General features: G+C 38.5%; 1 protein-coding gene across 1 annotated transcript in view; it reads right to left on the bottom strand.

Moving 5' to 3' along the window:
• Positions 1 to 2,725: 2,725 nt before the first annotated feature.
• KCNC3 (potassium voltage-gated channel subfamily C member 3) overlaps positions 2,726 to 21,258 on the bottom strand; it is a 1,369,778-nt gene continuing 1,351,245 nt past the window's right edge. The window contains exon 4 of the mRNA XM_044059195.1: positions 2,726 to 2,919. Within this exon, the coding sequence (XP_043915130.1) occupies positions 2,726 to 2,919 (194 nt within the window). The remainder of the gene's footprint in view (positions 2,920 to 21,258) is intronic.

The raw sequence follows: 21,258 nt of genomic DNA, 5'->3' as shown, positions 1-21,258 counted from the left end.
ATCTTTTTCTATTCTGAAATTTAGCACCGCCATGCCAAGCTTTAGTTAGAATATTTCCCCTAATGTTTATTCCAGGTATTTTTAATAATGCTTTGAGAGGATAAAGTAGAATAGGTAAGAATACAGATCAGTAAATTACCTTGGACGTGAATTTCTACCATAGTCAAACACATAACATATGTACTAGCAATTTTCTTTCATGACAATTAAATGAAACATTATTACCTGACTGTTACGTACAATATAAGCGGTTCTATATCTGGAAACACCTAGTGATATGTGACTGAATGACCACAGCAAGTTACCCATATATCTTTTCTGAGTTAAGTTAACCACCATAACCTTACATTACCAGGATAAAAGTTATCCCAGATTTGGTACATTACAAAAGTAAATTTAAGCAGAACACACTATGCAGGTACAGAGTGCTGCCATAGAAGATGGACTCCTAAATCCAGAATGCATAAAGATTAAAAATGAAAAGCCAACCAATGGCTTACCAATGTCATGAAAGACTGAGATATTTAATTGCACAGACCTGGTGGTTAAAATTACACAGCAGTGGTTCTGACAGACAGCACAGTAGCTTAATCATTAAGTATGCTGTTCAACTCAACCTTCATCTAGTCTGTCCTTAGCCAAATGTTTATATTCCAAGCTAAGCAGAGACTAAGAATAAACAAACTGAGATAACAATGTTCAGAAGGTTGTCTATCCATACACAGTATTCCTCACACAAGACTTTTTGGTAAACCATTAACCTAAAAAGGACTTCTCAGAGAAATAAATCTGCATAAAGAAATAGAGCTTCCTGTGGCAAAGCCCTCTTATTCCCAGCCCCTTCACTTTACACTTACAAAATGATTTAGAGGTCAATGCGCTTTAAGAAAAGGGATGCAGCAGCTTTGATTAAAGGTTAATTCACAAAGCTGGGTTTGACAAAACTGTCATTTTACGTGCCTACCAAACCAAACATACAAAATACTTTGAGTTTTGGCAAATCTTCCGATTGACCATAAAATACGGTATTCTTATCTTTCATATACCATATCTATGGAGTTAGGCTTGGCATCCTGTGATAACGCCAATAAACCATAGTGTCCCTCTCTATTTTTTACCTTTTTAAATTTGGGATTTTAGTACTTACCCTTTTGACTTCTTCACATATGTATTATTTGAATCCACTTACAGTTTGTGAAAAAAATGAGTCATGTTATAAAATATGTTGTTTATTTTAGATAATATTCACTCATTATCTTATCATTTAACTTCAACCCTTTGCAGTTAAGCAAATGGAAGGATAAAACATGAGTTTAATTTCTCGAGTTGCAAGATGTAAATAAGAAAGAATGAAAGTAAGAAAAAGGAATCTGAACTGCTACTGTCTTCAGATATTATAAGTAGGTGTTGCCATTATAAATGGGTGATTATCATGGTTATGCTTTCACAGCTTCAAAATGACCTGTCAACCTTTTAATCTATCCCTCACACTGACAACTTCTGACACCAAATACTGAATGAATTTTCCATTCCACATCCATTGCTTATGTATGCATTCAGCACACAGTGCTGTCTAACCCATTGTTTACCTCAAAATGTAGGCATTATTATTGTGATCATCACCGGACATGTGAATGTTAAAAGTTGCTGTACAAGAGCTTTCAAATTACTGTGTGCTTAAATGATAGCTCAGTAATTACGATTCCTACTTCCAGCTCCAGCATCTGGTTGCCATTACTATCTATTATCTATATGTGTTTGTTTTCCTTTTGCCTATGTGGATTTACTACAAGTTCTCTAGATTCCTCCCATGTCCCAAAAACTTGCTGGTCAAATGGCTACACTAAATTGTCTATATATATATATATATATATATATATATATATATATATATATATATATATATATACACACACACACACACACACACACACACACATACACATGGCATTGCGCTTGCTTAAGTAGAACCTAATGACTAAAGCAATGATTCTAGAGAAGGCATTTCTCAACACAAAAAGGTAACATGAGTGACTAGACTGGAATTTATTCTCTGAGAACACCAGATGAAATCATGTGACCAAAAACTGCTTAGTACTTCAGAACTGTCTTACTTTGTACAAAGGCCTCTAGACTTTTATGTTATTTGGGAGAACCTGCATTTTGAGATTATTGCATGGAATAAATTGTTTTATTTTATAAAGACTGGTGTCTCAACTGAATTGTTTTCCACAACAATATACATACATACATACATATATATATATATATATATATATATATATCTGTGTGTGTATACACACACTTATGTATCTATCTATATATGTATGATATAGATAGATATTGACATATAGATAGATGCACACACACACACACACACACACACACACACACACACACACACACACACACACACACACACACACACACACACACACACACACACACACACACACACACACCTATCAGAGGTACTGGTTTAATTGTCAGAGATACTAAAGCTTTGCTTTTCATTTTGCTGCATGATTTTTATTACATTGAAAGAATAATAAAGAATTCTGTATCCCTGCATTTACATACCTGGATTAGGCAGCTTCACCACCATTCATCAGTGGGCTACACTTTCACATTTCAGTCATCAGACAACACTCACTTCTATCCTTTATACAAAGTGTGTTAAGAATGAAATAAATAATAAAAAATAAGCAGAGATGGCTCACCATCCTTATCCGATGTGTGCATTGAGCAAGCAACCTTTTTTCGCCAAAAATCTTCTCTCCATTGCCATTGTGTCAAGGGAGGCACTCCGTGTTTTCATAGTCTTTGCACTCTCTGAATTGGTTGCTGCATGATTTCCTGTGTACCATAACTGTTCTGCACCTCCAACTCGGTCAAAGCAATCTTCAGCCACCGGGCTGCCTGTTTAATAATTGGCAATTGTACATCATCATTCACGTGTCCCATGACATGACTCTATCATCTGGACCTACCATTCCACTAGTCTCTTTGTTTAATAACTGCAAACTGATTTTCTTTTGTTCTTTCTACTGTACCATCTATTCTTTCTTAAGCAGTATGCGCTGGTCAGCTTGTAATGAGCACCAGCCTCTTTTGTTGTTGTTTTTCTTTTCCAGTCCTTAACTGGTAGTTCACCTGCAAAGCTTGAGGTGTGACCTGTCTAGTCTGCCCTGTGTAGTAGTTATTGCACTGCAATGTGTTTGGTCCCAAATATCACATAATTTGACAGATGTACTACCTATATACTAAACAAAACAGAAAAAATAAACACTACAACCAGTATCTTATGATTATGTATTACAAAGAAGACTTAGTGAATTCAAAAAAGCTTTCAAAAGATGTGAAGATGCTAGCTTGCAAGATATCTGCTCAACAATAAAACTGTGAGAGACAAGTATTTGATTGCTACTTTAACCAGTAAGCTGTGCTTATAACTAGGTAACATCATGGTGCTAATCGAACCTGTACTAGTTGTTTATTACAATTTCCTTAAGCTTACCAGTATGAGCTCACATTTTTCTTTAGCATGATTTTGTCACCATGTTAAAACTGATATGTCTTAGTACAACTATATGTGATTTACATTCTTCTGATAAAAGCAGTAAAATGCATGTTGAAAAAAGTAGAATAAATACCTTGTAGTACATCAAAGCTTTGACATATCCAATGTTTTCTGATAGTAGGACAACTTGGCTTCACACAAACACTCATCCATAGAAGACACACAAGGATATATTGTAATATATTGTCATTGAAGAACAGTAGGATATGCTATGGCACTTAGCTATACTTCCTGTCTAGCAATCAGCCTTGGCATACAATATTATCATAGCACAATAGCAGAATATGCCATGGCATTTAGGTATTCCTCCTGTCTAGTAACCAGCCGTGGCATCCAGTATTGTCATAGCAGAATAGGAAAATATGTCATAGCATTTAGCTATACCTCCTCTCTAGCAAGCAACCATGGCATACATAATTCATTTTTGATCATGTATCTTGGCATATGATGTTATTCAATTTGTTTGGAACAAAATAATTGCAGGATGTATGCCTTACCATGTATTTGCTATCAAATAATTTTAAGTGTGAAGAAGCTAAAGAATCTTGGGTACATGAACAAGATCTTGAGTGCTCCCTTTTTGACAGCATGCTATGAGAAATTTGAATGAAAGAGATTAAAAATAGGCTCTAAATTTTATTTTATACATAAGACAATGTTATAGTAACAAGGAATATCATGCATGCTTGAGTACTGGGATTTTTTTATAAAATAAAGTTATGAATTTGATTGCATAATGTTTAACCATTACTCAGCTATAATTAGCCTTAAATTGCAATATAATAGCAAATCTTGAGCCGTACCCCCAAAAAATTAAAAAATAGTGATTTTCATAGATCCCATTCAGAGTGTGGAAACTGACAAGATTAAAAGTCAGTAGGCATAACCTCAAGAGAAGACCAAGAAGATAAAGTACTGCAACATCAAGCTTTTGGTAACAATTTCATCTTTTTTGTCAATTTAAACTTCTTATCCTTTATCTTTTGACTTTCATTTGTAAAAATTTGGTATTCTAAATTAACCCCTACTTTAACCATGACACTGATACGCTTTACAGTAACTGCATAACACTGCATGAGTGGAAAACATGCTATCTACTAAATGACTTAAATGGTATTTGCTTTACAGAATGCTGTAAAGACAAGTACATTATGAAGATCTACTGTACAGCTTTTATTCACCTATACCTACCTTTACCAGGCTAACAGACCCAGGTGTTTTCCAGAGAAGCTGACCAATGTAGTAGACTCATTAGCAAATCAATGAACCCACTATAAACCAGATACACACACACACACTCACACGCACGCGCACACACACACACACACACACACACACACACACACACACACACACACACACACACACAGACACACACACACACACACACACACACACACACACACACACACACACACACACAGTCCTGTACACAGACATGCATGGGTGTGCATATACTCAGAGACACACAAACCCTTTCACACACACACACACACACACACACACACACACACACACACACACACACACACACACACACACACACACACTCCTGTACACAGGCATGCATGGGTGTGCATATACTCAGAGACACACACACACACACACACACACACACACACACACACACACACACACACACAGTCCTGTACACAGGCATGCATGGGTGTGCATATACTCAGAGACACACACACACACACACACACACACACACACACACACACACACACACACACACACACACAGTCCTGTACACAGGCATGCATGGGTGTGCATATACTCAGAGACACACAAACCCTCTCTCACACACACACACACACACACACACACACACACACACACACACACACACACACACACACACACACGGAAAAGCATATACATGTGAATATTTGGTAAGAAACTCCGGTTTGTGGCTGTTAGTCTAGGATGGAAGAGTATCTACCACTGGTCTCTTGGGGGAGAAAGTGAGAGGTATGTGGCATGCAGTTTAAGTGTCAGAGACATGCACTTGGCTCTGCCTTGTTCATGAGATACCTTTCAGTGCATATATTCAGGAACAAGCACACAAAAAGGGGAAGGCACAGCAGGCCCTTGTGTCACTTAAAGTATAAGTCAGCCACCAAGGGATGGGTTAGAGTAACAAAATATATAGTATCTAATGGCTGCCTTGATGATGTCTTCCCTTGCCCATTATTGCCTCTTATTATGGTAATTAGGAGAAGGAATGAAGTATTCATCATAAGAAGTGGAGGTCAGCTTGATGATCAGTAGTCAAGTATCTAAAAATAAATAAAAACACGTAAACATACTTTATTGCCAAACAAACATCACCTGTCTTGCCTGAACAAGGTTACAAATGTAGATAAAACTTGGATGAAAACATTTGCTTGAATCCACCGAAAAAAAAAAAAATAGTTACACAGGATGCTTTTGAAGGTTTTTGCACAGGGCTATACTATTACACAAGAAAATCAGAGTTCTATGCCCCTGCACTCCCACGCAGAACTGGAGCTAAGTTATCTGGTGCCTTGTGGGGTTCCACAATCTGGCACTCACTTAACTGTTAGTGGGGAAGTTAAAAAAGCTCTTTTACTGCAAATGAAACAGCAGGAAACTGCTTGCTTTAATTAAAATAGTAAAAGTAAAGTGCTTCAGTGGTGACCACAAATACAGTATCATCATTCCTTTCTGAATGTTGGCATTACACTACCGCACCATCAGCATCTGCAAATTTTGTCCCTGCGGCAGCCACCTCATTGACCCATCCTAGCACTGCCTGTGCCACCAACTTAACATAATCTGTTCTGAGGCTGCTTCAGTTCAGGGTAAAAGAGATGCAGTAACCACCAGTGCTAGTTTTACCTGTAGTAATTACCCTATTCTGCTACTGTTTTTCAGACAAGAAATTAACCCCCCTTTGGCTCTTACTAGAGCATTCTTTTGTCTGTTCCACTGGTTCTTGAATTTTCCTACTGTGTTTAAATCCACTTATTTCCTATAGAGGCTAGTCAATGCATTCGTCACTTTTTATGTGAGCTATAATTCTTCACATTGCTTTTGTGACATTCTATTATTATGAATTCATATTTCCATGCTAATGCACATTGTTTTTGCAAAGTTTTCTTCAGAACTTCGTAGATAGTTTTGAAGTAATTGGGTATCTCAATAATGCTTATTAAAATTCTTCAGTATCTTATCTAAGTTTTTGGTGCAGAACTTTCAACTGTCCTCATACAAAACACTTGTACACACTTTATACATTTTTATCATTAGGGAAAAACAGACTCCAGAAGTTTAAATAATCTTCCAAATGGGTATACAGCAGATATGGAAAAGTAATAAAAGTTTTAAGCTAGGGCTGACATTATTTTGAAAGCAGTGCAGCACTGTAATAAAGGACAGATCTAAAGTGCCATGGGGTTGAATTTGGAACAGAACAATAGAAATGCAACTACTGTTTGCGTATAAATGTAAACCGAAATGTAACTACTCTGTGTTTGATTGGAACTTAGTATAGTAAACAAAGACAAATAAATAAACATTTATAACCAATCATAGCTCTGTATCTCTTAGAGTTAAAAAACTAGACAAAGCCATAAATGGGACAAAAGCCCAAAATAAAAATAGAAAAAAAGTAGTTATGCACTCACCATAATGTTTCATGTTTGTTGTCCATAATCTCGCCTTCATTCTTGCTGGTTGGGTTTGGAACTGAGCATCGGTTCCGACTCTTCTATTACTAAAGCTCGATAGCTTCCACTAGCTCAAGGCTATACCCTATCCCATCATGCTTAGGGAAGATAACCCAGATCTTATTTGCAAAATAGTAACACACTGAAATCATATACAAAATTCCAATGGTAATAGTTATTTGCCTATGTCTCAAGAGGCAAGAAGGGAAGCAGAGAACACAATTCACAGCCAATAAAAATTTCCTCTTGAAGGTTGGGAGAAGGAGGGTGGGATGCAAGAATGAAGGTGTGATTATGGACAACAAACATGGAACATTATGGTGAGTACATAACTTCTTAATGTTATATTATCCTACCTCTCCTTCATTCTTGCTGGTTGGGACAGCATCCCTAGCACCTTTTTTTTTGGGTGGCTCAAGGGAATAAACTCTTCAGAACAGTGGAACCAAAGGAAGCCCTGTTCCAGGAGGCCACGTCTACTTTGTAATGAGTGATAAAGGTATGAGGTTTGACCCATGTGGCTGTAACACAGATCAAGTCCATAGGTAATCTGGCCTGAAAGGTGGTTGAAGTTGACATAGCTCTTATTGAGTGGTCTCTAATCTTTCCTGGCAGTTGTTTATGTTGAGAATTATATGCATGGGTAATAGTGTCAGTAAGGCATTTTGACAAGGTAACTTTTGATATCAGTGCACCTTTTCTGTTATTTGAAAAGGAAACAAATAACTGGTCAGATTTTCTAAATTCCTTTGTTCTATGCAAATAGAAGTATAACTGCCTGTGGACATCCAGTTGGTGTAGCGAGTATTCTGCCTTGTTGCCATAGTTTGGAAAGAAGACAGGCAGGTCAATGGATTGATTCAAGTTGGTTTCAGAACATACTTTGGGAAGGAATGAAGGATTCATTCTAAGAGAGACTCTGTCTTTAGTAAAAATGTGCCTCTCAGGAAAGCTTTGAATAATCTGTGAGATGTTATTTTTGATCCCATGTTTTCTATGTGGTAGTTAGATATGGCGGCTAATTGCACTCATATGGTAGCTGCTGCTGCACCTTCATTAAAAATTTCTGCTAAGAAATCTAAAATTGTACTTATGGGAGCTGTAAAGGGGTCTATGTGATTCTTAGAAGCCCAACAAGAAAACCTTTTAAATTTTCTAGCATAAAGCTGTCTAGTTATTGTCTTATGAGCTGAAATTAGAATGGGTCTCACTGCAGGGATATTTCTGGAAGCCTGGCTAAGACTGGAAGTGGAGCAGCAAGCTGTTAGTTTGAAGGTTTGGATAGAGGAGTGGAGTGTTCCTGACTGATGAGTCAGAAGATCTGGTACTGGGTACAGAATCCATGGCTCTTCTTGGAGATGGGGCCCTAGGAAAGGAAATCAGATCTGATGAGGCCAGTACAGAGCAATGAGTATTAATCTACAACTCAATTATTTGGCTTTCTGTAGAACTTTGGGGATTAGAGAAAATGGGGGAAAGGCATAAAGGAGACCTGGGGTCCAATCGTGAATGAGTGCACCCCTTGGTGACTTCCTCTGTGGGAGGATTAGGGCAAGGTAGCTGCTGCATTTGGTGTTCATGGACATGGCAAACAGGTTGCAGCAAGGCTGGCCCACTTGCGAAAAATCTGGTTTGCAATTTCCTGTTTTAGGGACCACTTGTGAGGCATTAGAATTGCGCTGTTCAGTTTGTCTGTTATCATGCTGGATTTCCCCAGAATATGCCCTGCAGTCAGAAAACATTGAAAAGAGACTGCCCACTGCCATACTCTTTCAGCCTCTAGACACATTGGCTAGGCTCTGGTTCCACCTTGTTTGTTGAAATACCACACTACCGACATATTGTCTGTCTGTATTGAAATCGTACCTGGTGGAAGAGAGTTCTGGAATGCCTGCAATGCCAGAAGCACCGCTCTCATCTCTAGGACATTGATGTGCAAGTGGTAATCCTGTTCCTGCCAAGTTCTTTTGATGGTCTTTCCCAGATAATGCTCCTCCCATCTGGAAAGTGTCCATGGTCACTGTGGCTATTGATTGAGGGAGAGTGAATGCCTAGAGTTACCTGAGTGGACTGAAGCCACCAATGTAGGTCTTTCTTGCAGGAGTCTGTAATGAAGATCTTGTGGGACATGGGTAACTCTTGCATGGACCATTGAATGAAGAATAGCCACTGTAGAACTCTCATATATAGACGTGCCAGAGGTACTAATGTTAGAGCAGTTGCCATAGTGCCATAGTGCCCAAGACCTTTAGAACAAACCTTGCCTGTACTTTCTTTTTCAAGAGCAAGATGGACACTTGATGGCACAGTGTCTGTACCCTGTCATGAGGTGGTTTTGCTACCATGTCTTCTGTGTTTAAGTCTGCGCCTATGAATGTAATATGCTGTGATGGCAACAAGGCAGATTTTTCAAAATTTATGGTAATGCCCAGTTCTGAGCAAAGATGAACGGTGGTGTCTCTTGCCTTGGTTAGTTGATGCTCAGTGGTGATGGTCAGGAGCCAGTCGTCTAAGTATGGAAACACCCAGAATACTAGACACCTCAGGTGAGCTGTGACTACTGCCATGCATTTGGTAAACACTCTAGGGGCTGTAGTGAGACCAAAAGCCAGAGCTCGGAACTGGTAATGACTGGCTCCCAGACAGAAGCGTAGATTTCTCCTGGATCGCCTGTCCATTTTTTTGTGGTAATAAGCATCCTGAAGATCGATTGAGCACATCCAATTGTCTTTTCCCAGAAAGGGGAGAATAGACTGCAGTGTCACCATTCGGAACTTTGATTTTTTTATGGACTTGTTCAGCCTGCTGAGATCCAAGATGGGTTTCCAGTCCCGTTTTTTTTTGGAACTAAAAAGAACCTTGAGTAAGTTCTGGATCCAGTTTGGTCTGTGGGGACTTCTTGGATGACTCTTTTTCTAAGCAACCTTTGTATCTCTAGGGTTGCTTGATCCCTTTGACAGGGTGGAATGTCTGGGACTGATCTTGTTTTGGGAGGTGGGGTGGAGAAGGGTATCTGTACCCATTTGCTTTGAGTGATGTTAACCAGGCTTTTAGGTACAGTGATAGTCTGCCTCTGACTGCCTCCAGAGGTGGGTCTGCTAGAGAATGTACCTCTGTCGCCATGATTTTGTGGACCCCCCCCCCTGCCATGAGGTCGGCGTCTTCCATTGTTATTTCCCCCTCTGCCTCTGGGAGAAGATTCATCACGTGCATCTGGCAAAGCTCTTTAAGATTTACAGAACCACATTTTCCCACCCTTCTGGCCTTTGGGATAAGGCCTGGTAGGGAGGGAAAAATGTACTGCCATGGCAAACAGAGTTTTGCCTTCTTCTTCGCACCTGATCAGAGTCTCTTTAACTTTTGGCTCGAATAAGGACGAGCTGTCAAAAGGGGCATTAGTGAAGGAAGACTTGAAGGACTCAGTGAGCTCTGAAAGGTGCATCCAGGAATGCCTCCTCAGAGTGATTTCTGTACCAGCTGCCCTATTCACACCATCGGGTGCATATAAAATGAGCTGCATAGAGGAGTTAACTACTGAATTTAAGGTAGCAAGCTGGGTGGTCACCTTGTCTGGAACCCCTCCAGCTGTGGCACCTTGGAGGGTATCACCTAGCTCTTTTAGGAGATCTCTCTGAAGTCTGGTAAAAAGGGTCAAATAGTTCAGTGATCTGAGCGTAAAAGCCACTGATGAGAACGTACACTTCCCATACCTGTCCATTGTTCAAGATTCCTTATTTGGCAGAGGGACAGATGAAGAAGTCTCAACTAACTCCTTTTTGGTGGCTGCCACCACCACCATAGCATCTACTGGGGCACCTTTGGTTAAGAAGTCTTTGTCTGATGGTGCAGTTATAAGTTTGTTGGTCCTCCTCGGAACAGGTTCCACAGATTCTGGAGAGCCCCATGCCTTTCGACTAATAATGTTGAGGAGCTGGTCAAAGGGCAGAGACAACCAAGAGATGGAGGGTCAAGAACGAAATGCCTCCAGGTATATGGACTCATCTTCAGAAGGGGTAAGGGTCTTCCAGCCACCTCTTTGCTTCAGGATCTCTAGGATGTCTGAGAAGGAGACATCCTCAGAGGGTGACAGTGGGGACCCTTCTGTATCATCTAATTTCATATCTGAAGTGACAGACTCCACAGGGGAGTCTAGATGTTTCCTCTTACATGTTTTCTTTCAAGGGACCTCCCCGGAGGTGTCCTCTTGGGAGGTTGTGGAAGAGACGGACTCACTCAATGGGGCATCCTGGGGCACCGGTTCTCTATGCCTGGGGGGAGGGATGGTAGAGAGGGAGACACCAGCACTTTTGAGGGAACAGTGCTTGGATCTGAGAGTGGGAGCCATCAGGGTGACAGCACACTCCTCATCACCTTGAAGGCACCACAACCCAGGTATAAGGGAGCCTCCAGCTCTGAAGAGCCAGGAAACTCCTCTTGTACCAAGAAGGTGGGCTCCGAGGTTGATGTAGGTGCTGAACTCACCTGTGCCAATGCCCCAAGAGGTAGATTCAGATTCAACAAGGGTCCAATCTGACTCTCCTCCCCGGACCCAGTGGGGGAGTGTCGGCTGTCAGACCCTTCAATAGAAGATGGTGCTGAAGAGGTCAGAGCAGAAGTCGGGGCTGAAAACCCTGGAGTGAATCTCAGACCCAATGGTTCCACCACAAACACATCCAAGCACTCTGGCTCCAAAACCACTCAGGTCAGATGAGGAATAGAAGAAGGGGCAGTAGCAGAATTCGGTTCCAATTCCTTTTGAGCTGGACTCGAAAGGATCTTGGCCAGAGTCCAAAGCAACCTCTTGACCACCCACGCCATGTCGACATCCGACAGACACCTGGAGGATCAAGAGGACGGGATCGAGGATTTTACACTACCAGCCACTGACTGTAAAATAGGTGACTGAGGAACTGAGGAGACTGGCTCCAAGGTTGGGGACGGGATCCTTATATGGCTGCTAGTCAGTTCCAACAATACTGGTGGAAATGAAGGAGTAGTCTTTTTGGTTCCAAAAGCCTTTGGTTCCGAAGTCGTATCCTTAGAAAGATTTTTAGCCAGCTTAGAAGCAGGAGCCGAAGAAGAAGAAGCTCTTTTTGTTGACTTGTCAGACTTTGGGGATTGAGATGACTTGGAAGAGGTCTGGTTCCCTTCTAGTGCCTCAGCAAATGGAAGCAATCCCCTGATCATAAGTTTATTTTTACGTTCCTGCAGCACCCTAGAACTGAACCCATGACAAATGGAACATGAGTCTTGAAGGTGTACTGCACCTAAACAGTAGACACAACTAGTGTGCCCATCAGTTAGAGACATTTTCTGAGAAAAGGAATCACACTTTTTGAAGCCTGACTGCTTCACTTCTTTTCCTTCCTTAGACATAGTGAAAAAACAACAAACACTGTCCAGGAAACTAGGTTAGTGATAGTGATAACAACGCTAGCAAAAAACGATCACACTATTAAACCCACCATACTATAAAAAGGTAAATATATAACTGCTACTCTACTTTTTTTTTTATTTACTGTCTCACAGGGGACAGAAAAGGGGCTAGAAGAGAGGTCTCTAACTAAAACAATGATCTCCTCTAGCTAGAGGAGATGTCTCTAACTTAAACAACAACCTCTTAGAAAGGGATGGAATTAGAAGAAAAAAGGTGCCCTCTAATTTAAACAGGCTAAAGATGGAAAGAAGAAAGAAAGACGAACCATCTAATTTAAACGGGTTCATTAAGGGTAAAATAAAGTTTTAAAGAATGGGATAGGGAGTTGTAGGCCTAACGAAAGTGACGGCCAGCCACAACAAAACACAACAAGCAAAAAACTTAGGTATTCACCACAAGCTGAGACCTAAAACTATTCTCAATTGACAGAAACAACAATATTTATACAAATTACTTGGAAATAACCGAATAGCATTCAAATAGTATTTCACTTAGCCTGAGCCTAGTGAGAAGCACCCAATCTAGTTTAGCGTCAAACAAGATCTGGGTTATCTTCCCTGAGCATGATGGGATAGGGTATAGCCTCGAGTCAGTGGAAGCTCTCCCGATGCTCAGTTCCGAACCCAACCAGTAAGAATGAAGGCGAGACAGGACAACATAACACCAACATTTTAAATATTGCTCTTACAAACTTACAAAGTTGATAGAATAACAGGTTTTGTATTTTATACATGGCGTCTGAAACTTAAATGTCTGTGATTATTTTCTGTCTTTAATCCTCAATGATTTGCAAATGATTTGCCAGAAAACCACAATTTTATGAAAAACAGGCCAAAAATATGAGGCAAAAATCTGGACATTCTGCGAAAATCTCGACAGTTGAGAGGTATATAGCCATACATATACCCACATTAAATAGCACTGGAAAGTCCTCAAAGCCCCATTGTAGGACACATCATTTATATAAAGCACCAAATGGTGTTTTTGGAAGGCAGTTCCCCTAGTTGGGGCAATGCTTTAGATGTAAAGTGAAATGTTGTTTCAAAACTTAGGTGCAGTGATGCAGAAAGATGATTTCTCTTTTAATCATGGGGCAATAAACAACTTGTATTAGCATAATGCATTTTTGTATGCGAGGTCTATCATACACACAGAAGCTATATGTAGAAGATGTCCTAAACTGGTTAAGTTTAATTGGTAAACCTAAAAAGTAAACAGTAAACAAGACCTTTCCATGTACGAAAATGAAAAAATGTGCCATGCATTCTTTTAGCAAATGACTAGATACATGTTGTTCATGTTTCATTTGCTACGTCTTAACAAACGGAGTAGAGTGGAAAAATAATCACCTACACATTACCTACTTATCTTATATTGGGACAGACAACTAATTTAGAAGACTGACCAAGATCCGTAGTGAATTAACAGGGTCTAGTACAGGTGTTGTGTGGTAGTAGTTTGCGACACACACGCTTGTTGCCACTTACGTGGAAAAGCAAGTGCTCAAATTCCCACTAGCCCAATTTTCCACTTTTACAAAGCACCCCTCACATCTAACCATATGTAACTGTATAGCCCTAAACTCAAAACCTAAAACTCCCACTCAGTCCCCGACCCAACTCCTTGCTCCATTACCCTAAACCTCCTCACCCCTTCCCTAACCCTTAAGTCCCTGATCACTCCCTAAACCTAAAATTCTACTACTGCTCCATAACTCTAAGACTCCCTTTTAACTCCCTAAGCCTAAAATCCCCCTCCCACTCCTAATTCTAAAACTCCCCTCCTGGTCCCTTTGAAAGACTGCTTGCCTGAACAAATGTTTCTGTTCAAGAGCGAGAAGCAGACTACCTGAGCTACAATGTGCTTGTGTACCTCGCTCTAAGACATCACTTTTCGAGCACTTGGGATTCAAGCACCTGAAGTGCTCACAGATGAACACACACATTCCAACAGACACACAGACCCACAGACACAAACACACACACACACACATATATATATATATATATATATATATATATATATATATATATATATATATATATATATATATATATATATACATATGCTTATATGCACTCACATGAACAATGGCATGGTTATAGTCTATCTGTAAATATTTTTCTATTTCTTTTTCTTAAGAATATACAGATATGTTGACAGATGCTTGGACATATCTATAACTAGTTTTTGACTTCAGGAGTGATGTCACAAGTTAAAACAGTATGAGCAGGAAAATAGTTTTGATTATAGGAGTTCCACTGCGTGTTTTTTTTCGTATTTATTTACTTATTTACAAATTTGCTAATTGGTTGGGAGAGCTCATCTAAAGATACTTTTCAATCCCTGAAATGTGACTTGTACAAATGTCAGATGCAATTGTATGAAGATTTAACTTTAGCCCTGAGAAGAAAATGTTCACCTACTTCAGCATGTAGCTATAATCCATTTCTTTCTTCATGTCATAAAAATATTAAAGTAATTCTTTCTCACAGTAATTAAATCAAATTACCCCATCAGCACTACCCAGTCTTACAAATTCCAGATGGTTTCTTTTCAATACCTTACTAACAGTGCCATGTGAGATGAAGGCACGTGTACCTTCTTAAAATATTCACTGAAAACAGAACTGCATGTGTTGTCAGCTGGTAGATATTTTTAGCAGTAGAATTATATAAATGCAGTTACGGCAATGGTGTTTTCCTAACAGTTGATTTGTGTGACTTGAGACCAACTGATGAAGTCAGGCAAAAAGGACATATCTGTTTAAAAAAGAGGGCAAACAAAGATACCAGCAATGGTTATGTCTTTTCCAATGTGATAATGTGGCTGTAGCAGTGTAACCTACTTGATTGATTGATTGATTGTTTGATTGCTTGATTGATTGATTTCATTTTGCTGATTAAATCTGGAGACCAAAGGAGAAAACGTGAAAATACATACAGAAGAAAAAAAAACACACTAGTTTAAACTATAAATGAACTAATAAGCATTAACAAGCATAAGTAAAAATACTATGTGTGCGTCTGTGTGTAGACTTATCTATATCTACATATCTATATATCTATATCTATCTATATATAGATAGATATAGATATGTAGAGATATAGATATAACTATATATAGATATAGATACAGATATCAATATTGATATCACTATATATAAACATACACACGCACATGCACACACACACACACACACACACACACACACACACACACACACACACACACACACACACACACACACACACACACACACACACACTCAGATACACAAAGACATTATCACACTGCCCCTACACACAAATGTGCATGCAATCAGTCTTTCCACGGAACTCACCCTAGTATGTGTCAATTATTAATGTATTTATTTATTTTACTTTACATTTGTTGAGTGGGATAGGCTGACTTATGAAAGTCTGTTTTCAGTGGCGGCCGTGGGAGAAAAGCTCCAGAAACTTGATCAAGTACAAATTATACCCGAAAATATTTATAGTAATAAACATATTAATTATACAGGAACCATGTAATATATTGGTAGGATGAAATATGAGAAATGATAGGACAAAAAGCATACAAGATAGTAGCTTCGGGAATCAAAATGAAGAGATAGATTATGAGAAATGTAAGAGGAGAAGATAAAGGTGTAGGGAATTTTAGATTGCAAGTAGTATAGAAATATTATAGAAGGTTACTCATGTATTTTGGGAGAAATTTAGTTTAAGTAAGCAAGGAAATGTGTGTAGGAAGACAGTGCAGAACTCAGACTAGGTAGAAAAATGCTATCCAAACCACTGGATCTGATCGACCTTACCCTCACTACCAAAATTCTAGCTTATGGTTTTAAACATGCATCAGTTCTGTCTTTATCAGAAAGTCACACTCCATCATCAGCTACTGTCTTTAGATCCATGTGTAATCTTGCACACTTACCAAAATTCTTGAAAAAGTAGCATCTGAATGAATTATTGACTCTTTTACTAAGTTTGCCATCATCACAGTGGAAATTGTGGTGAGAGACAGTCTTCTGAAGACAGAGAGGGATGTCATCAGAATTAGTTATAAATTCATAGCAATTAGACTGCATTATAGACAGGGCAGTATTCGTAATCTCAGCCTATGCCCCATAGCAGGGTTGTGATGATGACAGAAAGAGTGCATTTAGGAAACAGTTGAAGGATATATTAGATAAAACAGGACAGCACAAGTGAGTGTTGATAAGGAGGGAACTGAATGTTCATATTGGGTTCGACAGAATGGGTGGGCCAACAAGAATAAAGAAGGCCTTTCTAGACCTCTGGATGGCAAATGGCTTGATGGTGACCATAACAAGGTGCAGAAAGAGAGAGAGTCATAAGATCACATACAATAATCAAAATATTATTATGTCACTTAAACTTGGAGATTAGATTCTAAATTATCCAAGAGCAACTGACAACAAATCCAATATATATATTTCACAAATATTACCAAATTATGTTCTACTGAAACAGATATTGTCTTGAATAAAGTTTCATCAAATGTTTGTTGAAATGTTTGCTAAATCATTATAGAAAATATGGAATAATATATCTAAGGGTCGAGAAAAATTACGACCAATATTCAAAAGTATTAATCATTTCAATAATGAAATGAAAACTCTTCTTAAAAAGAAATTATTATCAAAGCTGTATGTTGACAGATGCTTGGACATATCTATATCTAGTTTTTGACTTCAGGAGTGATGTCACAAGTTAAAACAGTATGAGCAGGGAAATAGTTTTGATTATAGGAGTTCCACTGCATGTTTTTTTCGTATTTATTTACTTATTTACAAATTTGCTAATTGGTTGGGAGAGCTCATCTAAAGATACTTTTCAATCCCTGAAAGGTGACTTGTACAAATGTCAGATGCAATTGTATGAAGATTTAACTTTAGCCCTGAGAAGAAAATGTTCACCTACTTCAGCATGTAGCTATAATCCATTTCTTTCTTCATGTCATAAAAATATTAAAGTAATTCTTTCTCACAGTAATTATATCAAATTACCCCATCAGCATGACCCAATCTTACAAATTCCAGATGGTTTCTTTTCAATACCTTACTAACAGTGCCATGTGAGATGAAGGCACGTGTACCTTCTTAAAATATTCACTGAAAACAGAACTGCATGTGTTGTCAGCTGGTAGATATTTTTAGCAGTAGAATTATATAAATGCAGTTACGGCAATGGTGTATTCCTAACAGTTGATTTGTGTGACTTGAGACCAACTGATGAAGTCAGGCAAAAACCCAAACGAAATACCACTAAGAAAACAAAACAAATATGCAGAGGCCAGGAAACAGTCCGTAAGAATAATCCACAAATCAATAGCGTAGAAACAATTTATTACCGCTTTCGTCAAAGGACTTCTTCAGAATACTCAATTACAAAAAACAAGACTCTTAAATAGTGCTCTTAATTGTTCAATCTATCAATTAATTCAAGATCTAAAACCATTTAAAGCAAAACAACACATTATAAAAACAAAGAAACTATGTTTTCCTTTTTGATATCTAACTTGCCATTTTTTAGAAAACATTTAATGTTAATCATGCCATTTAAACCTGGACTCTTGTCAGATTTTAAACGAATCTGCCACATGGCTTCCCTCTGTTCAATAAAATTCCTAAAATCTCCCCCCCTCAAATCTGAATGACACACTTCTAAGACAGAAAATAAAAATTTCTTAAAATTAATGCACACTAATGAATGCTTAAATAAGGCATTGGTGTCATTGTGAGTCTTCATGTCATATAAATGCTCACGTATACGTATTTTTAGGGGTCTAGTCGTCATTCCGACATAGTAAGCTGGGCAAGTACTGCAAAGCCCAATGTACACTACCCCACTGGTATTGCAGTCAATATATTCTGGTACCTGAAAAGTTTTGTCAATGCTGTCAATGGCTATCAAGGGCCCCACAGAAAGAAACCTACAGGCATTGCAATTGTGACAGGGGAAAACACCTTTCTTGTTGATTTTAATCAACTGCTTTTTGTTAGTTTCTAAGGCTTTTTTAACATTGAAGGTGTTCCTAAAAACAAAAGCTGGTTTTTCTCCCAATACTTTTAATATATCCCTGTTCCCTCTTATGATTTTCCAATTTCGCTGTATCACTTTCTTAATGGCTGAGCCATCGATACTCATACCCAAAGAACACACCGGACCCACTGCACAACTATTGGTACAAGTATTCAAACTTGTCGCTTGTGGTAACTTGTTAACCTTATTATCCAAAATGGCTGGATAGTGTGTTCCTCTTTTACTCAAAACCAGGCTAATGAGGTCATCCAACAACGTGTTGGGATACCCCCTGTTCAAAAACAGTTTTTTAATATATAAAAATTCTTGGTGTAAATCAGTTTCGCATGATGTCATGCGACATGCCCTGATGAACTGTCCCTTAGGGATGTTTTTAACAATGTGTTTCTGATGGGCACTATCATAGTGGAGATAACTGTTGGTAAAAGTCTCCTTACAGAATATTTTACTATTAAACCTTTTTTCCAAAAGGTCCCATCTCAGGGCAACATCCAAAAATTTAATTTGTAAACCTACATTACCTAATATGAACTTTAGAAAACTATTCTGTTCATTAATTTCCTGTACCATTTCTTTTACTGTATCACCATCCCCCTCTATGATGAAAAACAAATCATCAACAAATCTAAGATATAATAAGATATGAAACCTACTTCCTAACGGTGTTAAAAAGAACTCCTCCCACCACGTCATAACCAAATTGGCGTAGGAAGGAGCTGCAGAAGACCCCATGGCCACTCCCCTTTTTTGTCTATAATAACAGTCTCCGAACAGGAAAAAATTGTGATAAAGTAAAATCTCAAGAAATCTACAAATGGTAGATATCTGGCCTGTGCTAAACTGGTTGTTTTTACTTAACAATACCCGGATGGCATCTATTCCCTCTTCATGGGGAATACAGGTATATAGGGATTCGACATCTAAAGTAAACATAATATGTTTGTTGGAATCAAATTCACCAATATTGGCAAAATTATTGATTCTGTTTAAAAAATGCCAAGAATCCTTAATGAATGATTTCTGTCTAGTTACCAAGGGTCCAAGAGTGGCATCCAAAATCAATGAAATCCCTTCCGTGACTGATTGGGGAGAAGATACAATGGGCCTAAAGGGGGGGTCTAGAAGATTCTTGTGTGTTTTGGGAATGCCGAATAACACACCTATTCTGGGATTCTCAATTACACAAAATTCATAAACATCAAAATTGATCTCTTTGTTCATCAAGGCATCATATAATAAAGAATGAATGAAGGTTTCTTTCTTCTTTATGAAAAAGGATGTTACCAACTCATATTCATCACTGTTGTTTAGTAATTCTTTCATTTTATTTTTATACTGTTCTTGAGTCATAATGACTATATTACCCCCCTTGTCACTTTTCATAAAGCGTAAAGTACCATTTAGGTCACGTAATTTGTTGAAAGCCTTTCTTTCATTGACACTCAAATTATGCTTAGGTTTGAATTTACTTGAAAAAATATTTTCAATGTCATTAATGCAAGACTCTTCAAATATTTTTATAGTGTGTGCCAGAGGGGGATTATAAACTGAGGGTTTCACAAAACATTTGTTGGCCCTTATGGGAATATCATTCAAAATATAAGATAAATTAAGTTTCCTAGAGAATTTCTTGATATCCAACACTGTTTTTCCATAATCTGCTCTAACTGTGGGAACAAAGTTCAGTCCTAGTTTCAACACATGCAGCTCAACGTCACTAAAGACAAAGTCAGTAAGATTAATTATGTTAAAACGAGTCTCTTCGGCAATGGTTGCTTCGTGGTTCAACTCTCTTCCTCTGAGGAATGAGAGCCCAGGAATGTCCGACTCCTGGTCAGCATAGCCTTCTTGTTGTTCTGTGCTCGTTTCCCCAAAAAAACAGAGCTGCCAGGGTTTGAAATGCCGGTATTGGTGTTATCAGTAATGTTTTCGTTATTGTTATCAGTCAAAATATTCACGGCTTCAGTCATGGTGTCACCCGCTAACAACCCACTAATCTCTCTACTCGATTCACCTTTGTCGATGGTGACACCATTCACCTTGCCAAACTGATCCCTTTCATCATTCACAATCAAGGGATACTCTTTCCTATTTGTTAGCCCTTCCGTGAAAGAAGGTCTATTGTAATTATTCACTGCGTTGCTGTATAAGCGATTGCTGTTGTAAAACGGACCCGTATTTTTTAATTTATATTCCTTGTTCCCTGGAACAAAAAAGTTATAAGCAGAATTTGCCCGATAACTACCAATGTCCCTTTCCAACTTTGAATGCTTGCGATTTGTAACTTCTGAGGAATGTTTTTCAATTTCCCCAGTTAGCTTTTTAAATAAATCTCGCTGAATGGTATCACTACACACTGTTTCCTGGCCTCTGCATAAGTCAGGCAAAAAGGACATATCTGTTTAAAAAAGAGGGCAAACAAAGATACCAGCAATGGTTATGTCTTTTCCAAGGTGATAATGTGGCTGTAGCAGTGTA

The sequence above is a fragment of the Protopterus annectens genome, chromosome 17.part0, assembly GCF_019279795.1.
Source record: "Protopterus annectens isolate FY-2018-M chromosome 17.part0, PAN1.0, whole genome shotgun sequence".
In the NCBI taxonomy this organism is placed as follows: Eukaryota; Metazoa; Chordata; order Ceratodontiformes; family Protopteridae; genus Protopterus; species Protopterus annectens.
Note: the sequence above shows the minus strand (reverse complement) of the source record. Positions and strands in the feature narration are given on the sequence as shown.